The 3,632-nt window shown below is 31.3% G+C and overlaps 1 protein-coding gene across 2 annotated transcripts; it reads left to right on the forward strand.

Moving 5' to 3' along the window:
- The first annotated feature begins 615 nt into the window (after window positions 1-615).
- LOC131054809 (WUSCHEL-related homeobox 1-like) lies at window positions 616-2,186 on the forward strand. 2 transcript variants are annotated; one of them, XM_057989418.2, is made up of 5 exons: window positions 616-702; window positions 784-1,074; window positions 1,484-1,536; window positions 1,626-1,689; window positions 1,785-2,186. In XM_057989418.2, the coding sequence occupies exons 1-5, from the start codon at window positions 681-683 to the stop codon at window positions 1,841-1,843; spliced, it is 489 nt and encodes a 162-aa protein (XP_057845401.2). In that variant the 5' UTR covers window positions 616-680; the 3' UTR covers window positions 1,844-2,186. The 2 variants fall into 2 exon arrangements, with proteins under 2 accessions (XP_057845401.2, XP_059073941.1); XM_059217958.1 differs by having other exon boundaries at window positions 1,626-2,182.
- The last annotated feature ends 1,446 nt before the right edge of the window (window positions 2,187-3,632 follow it).

Consider the following 3,632-nt stretch of genomic DNA (forward strand, 5'->3'; position numbering starts at 1 on the left):
ATACGTTGTTGAAATCCGATAAGTCTAGTACTAGGTGCTCCATCAGCTTTTTCTCTAGTAATTCAAAGCTTCTCTATAATCTGAATGTTCACTTGAAAACCTTTTGGTCTCCCCTCACTATCTTTTTCATTGGTGAGGAATTAGTACTAAAATTTCTAATTAACTTGTAGTAAAATCTGGCTAAACCATGAAAATATCTTACCCCTCAAATGTTCATTAGTATAGGCCGTTCCATAATTTCTCTCTCCTTCTCTAAATCATTAATTTTGAATCCCTCAACAAAGATAAAAAATGAGAAGCTTACGTATAAAATCCATCAGTACTTCATTCATTAGGCATATGAATGAACTTGATGTATTAATGAGTCCAAAAGGAATGACCGACCACTTATACAATCCTTCATTGGTCTCGAATGTAGTCTTCCACTCAACACCATCCTAAATCCTAATGCAATGGTATCCACTCTTGGTATCCATTTTGGGGTCGGTTAATCATCCACGTAGAAGTTCCATGTGACCGTCTACCTATTTATTTCATGTGGCCGTATCCATTTTCTCCAACGCCTTTTCATCTATAATATAGGGTTCACTTGTTTGAACGGCTTAGAAGGTGAAGATTTGTTATCTAGGACCCCGTAGATAAATTTTCTGTTGCAGGGTTGTTCCAGTGGAAAGCTCGTAATGGATCGGGGAAAGTCTGCAGGTAAGTAAATTATTCTTTATTTTGAGTATTTTTTTCCCCTTTTACAGCATTACAATGACGGTCTTCCATTTTTGGCTGTAGTGCCCAGGGTAATTCTTCCATTGAGTGTAGAGGAGAGTACAAGGCAAAGGGAGCTACTTCAATATTCAAGTGTGGTGGAAAGCAGAAAATGGAATCCAAGCTTGGAGCAAAAGCAGATATTAGAGTCTGTGTGGGCTTCTGGAACAAGAAAACCACCGTGTGAAGCCCATATAGATGAAATTACCTCTCATCTACAGCGTTATGGGAAAGCGGAAGCCAAAAATGTATATTATTGGTTTCGCAATGAAGGTACTCGAGAGAAACGCAGAAAACAACAATCAGAAGCCATAAGTATGTGATCTTCTTACTGATATACTTTTATATATTGTTACAGAAGTTATATACAAGTTATTAATAAAGTTTGAAGGTTTAGATAATCCATGTCTGGTAGTCAAAAGTATTGTTTTTGAATCTGGAATTGGGGTTTGCAAGTAAATAATCTGTGTGTTAGTTCTCATTTATCTAATGATAGATCACTGAATGACGATGTGAAATATAGAATAGAATACACAAATTATTTTATCAGCCCATGAATTCAATAAAAGCTAGGCCCAGGCTTGGGTAATCAGTCTAAAGAATCCTCTAGCTTTAAATTTTATACCTAATGAAGTTTGTTTAGATTTACTTTTGTAGCTCTATTTATTATTGGTAAGATTTTTTTCCCCAAATCATTCTATTGATATAGAAATATGTTTTTCAGATTCTGATTGCTCTGCACAATCAAACCAGTTGGGAAACAGGGTTAATGTAGAGGTAAGTAACTGGATTCCTTTAACAATTTTTCTTATTTGATAAGAAACTCATTGCATTGCTAACTTATAACTTTGTCCACTTATGTCCAGGGAGAAGAAGAAGAAGAAGTGCAGAGAACTTTGGAACTTTTTCCTCTGCATCCTGATAGAGGCGGTTTATTATAGGCCGGGAACTGTTACTGTAGTGATCAATGGCTTATTTTGCTATGATGGTCTAAAAAAAGCCATTGATCTCCAGGAAAGAATTAGGTTTTGTTCTACAAAATTTCGGACTTAGTATGGTGATTGCTTTGTATTGCTTTGCATAAGGCTAGGAAACAACCCTCATCCTTTGTAAATGCATATGAATAAGGTTTATTGTAGGCCAGGAACTGTTACTCTGTAGTGATCAATGGCTTATTTTGCTATGATGGTCTAAAAATTGCCATTGATCAATTGCTTATTTTGCTATGTAGTAATTCAACAAAATTTCGGACTTGTTTTGTATGTGATAAGCATACTGTTTAGCGTATGCGCCAAGTAATACAAACGGAACTTCTGTTTAGCTTTCAATTCCTCATGTAGTGAATAACCCCCTTTTTCGTTCAAACGAAAGGGGATAAATAGGCATCTTTCAAGGATTGTGGGAAATTGCATTTTTATAGTGGAATGTGAATGTAATTTATTTATAGGGAAGGAACAAAGTCTGTCCAACACAGCGTGAAAGGAATGTGAATGATTGTAATTAATTTTAATATTTTTTGCCGGCCAGGTTAACTTTTTCGGGATTACAATCATTACTCCTGTCGTTGACAATTTTTTTTCGGGGTATGTATTTTTACTTTTTAAATATCCTATTTAAAATATTTTATTAATAAAAAAATTATTTTTTTAATTTATTATAATAAGAAAAAATTTAAATTTAATTTTTGAATAATATCATTAATAATTTTTTAAGAAATGTTTAACAATCTTTTTTCTTTTCAGATAATGAGTATTCACATTATATATATGTTTCTTTATAAAGCTTATTTATTAGCTCAACTACAGGCAAGGCTCCTTCCTTAACAAGTGATTAAACTTGTTAACCACAACTAGTTAAAATCGACAAAATAAATGTAGACATAAATCTTTTAATATAAACAAAGAAAATAAATTTTTAAAATAGATATTTTTCAAAATTCTTAAATATTTGTTGTGATTGTTAAAACATTGGTAGTTTATAAATTTAAACATGAAAATAAAAAAATATTCAATTGAAAAAAGGTAATAAATCTGTTGCAAATGTTATATTTTTATAATTTCCCTTTTGGAGAAAAACTATAGAATAAATTAGTATTACTTTTATCTTGTAGGTAAAATTTATATAAAATGATTATTATATCTTATATTTAAATAATTTTAATAAATAGTTGTTTAATAGAACTAGGTATAATTCTAAATAAAGACAATTAAATTGAAATTTTCTTTCATCTTACAATATTTATCAGTAGTGAAACTAACCATTGTAATTCATGACTTTTCATTGTGTTGAAAAATGTTTCAATTCATCTTATATTTTCCTATGAAATATTTCCCTTTATTCTATTGTAGTCCTCCTCTCTTAAACAAGAGACAAACTTCACTAATTCTATAGTTCCCATTTGTGGAATGTGGTTTGGTGATTCCTTCAATAATCAATTAGTGAGTTTGTCTTCAGTTGCATGGCTGATTTTGAGTTACCACAATTGATATTCAAAGAGGAAGTACTTTAGGTCATTTTCTTTTGATTGCACTTTTTCCATTGGTGCTAATTTTATTCTTGTTTTGGATTTCCTTGTTATAATGTTTCTTAGGAGGAGGAGTGGACAATCAGCTAAGGAAAAAGACAAGAAAGATGAGAAAAATACCAAAAGTTTAAATTACTAGTCATTGGCTAATAACATTCATGTTTGTTTATGTGATACTTTCATCCACAGTTACTCTGTTACTCATTTCTCTCTTTTAATTCGGATTTATTGAGATCATGTTAATTTGACAATTATTGAATTTATAGCATGATGTGTGATACTTATTTTTCCACAAACAAAATGTCTTCCATGTCCTCCAACCATTTTAAACAAAAATCCACATTTTCAT

This window comes from Cryptomeria japonica, chromosome 3 (genome assembly GCF_030272615.1).
Source record: "Cryptomeria japonica chromosome 3, Sugi_1.0, whole genome shotgun sequence".
NCBI classification, from domain to species: Eukaryota; Viridiplantae; Streptophyta; class Pinopsida; order Cupressales; family Cupressaceae; genus Cryptomeria; species Cryptomeria japonica.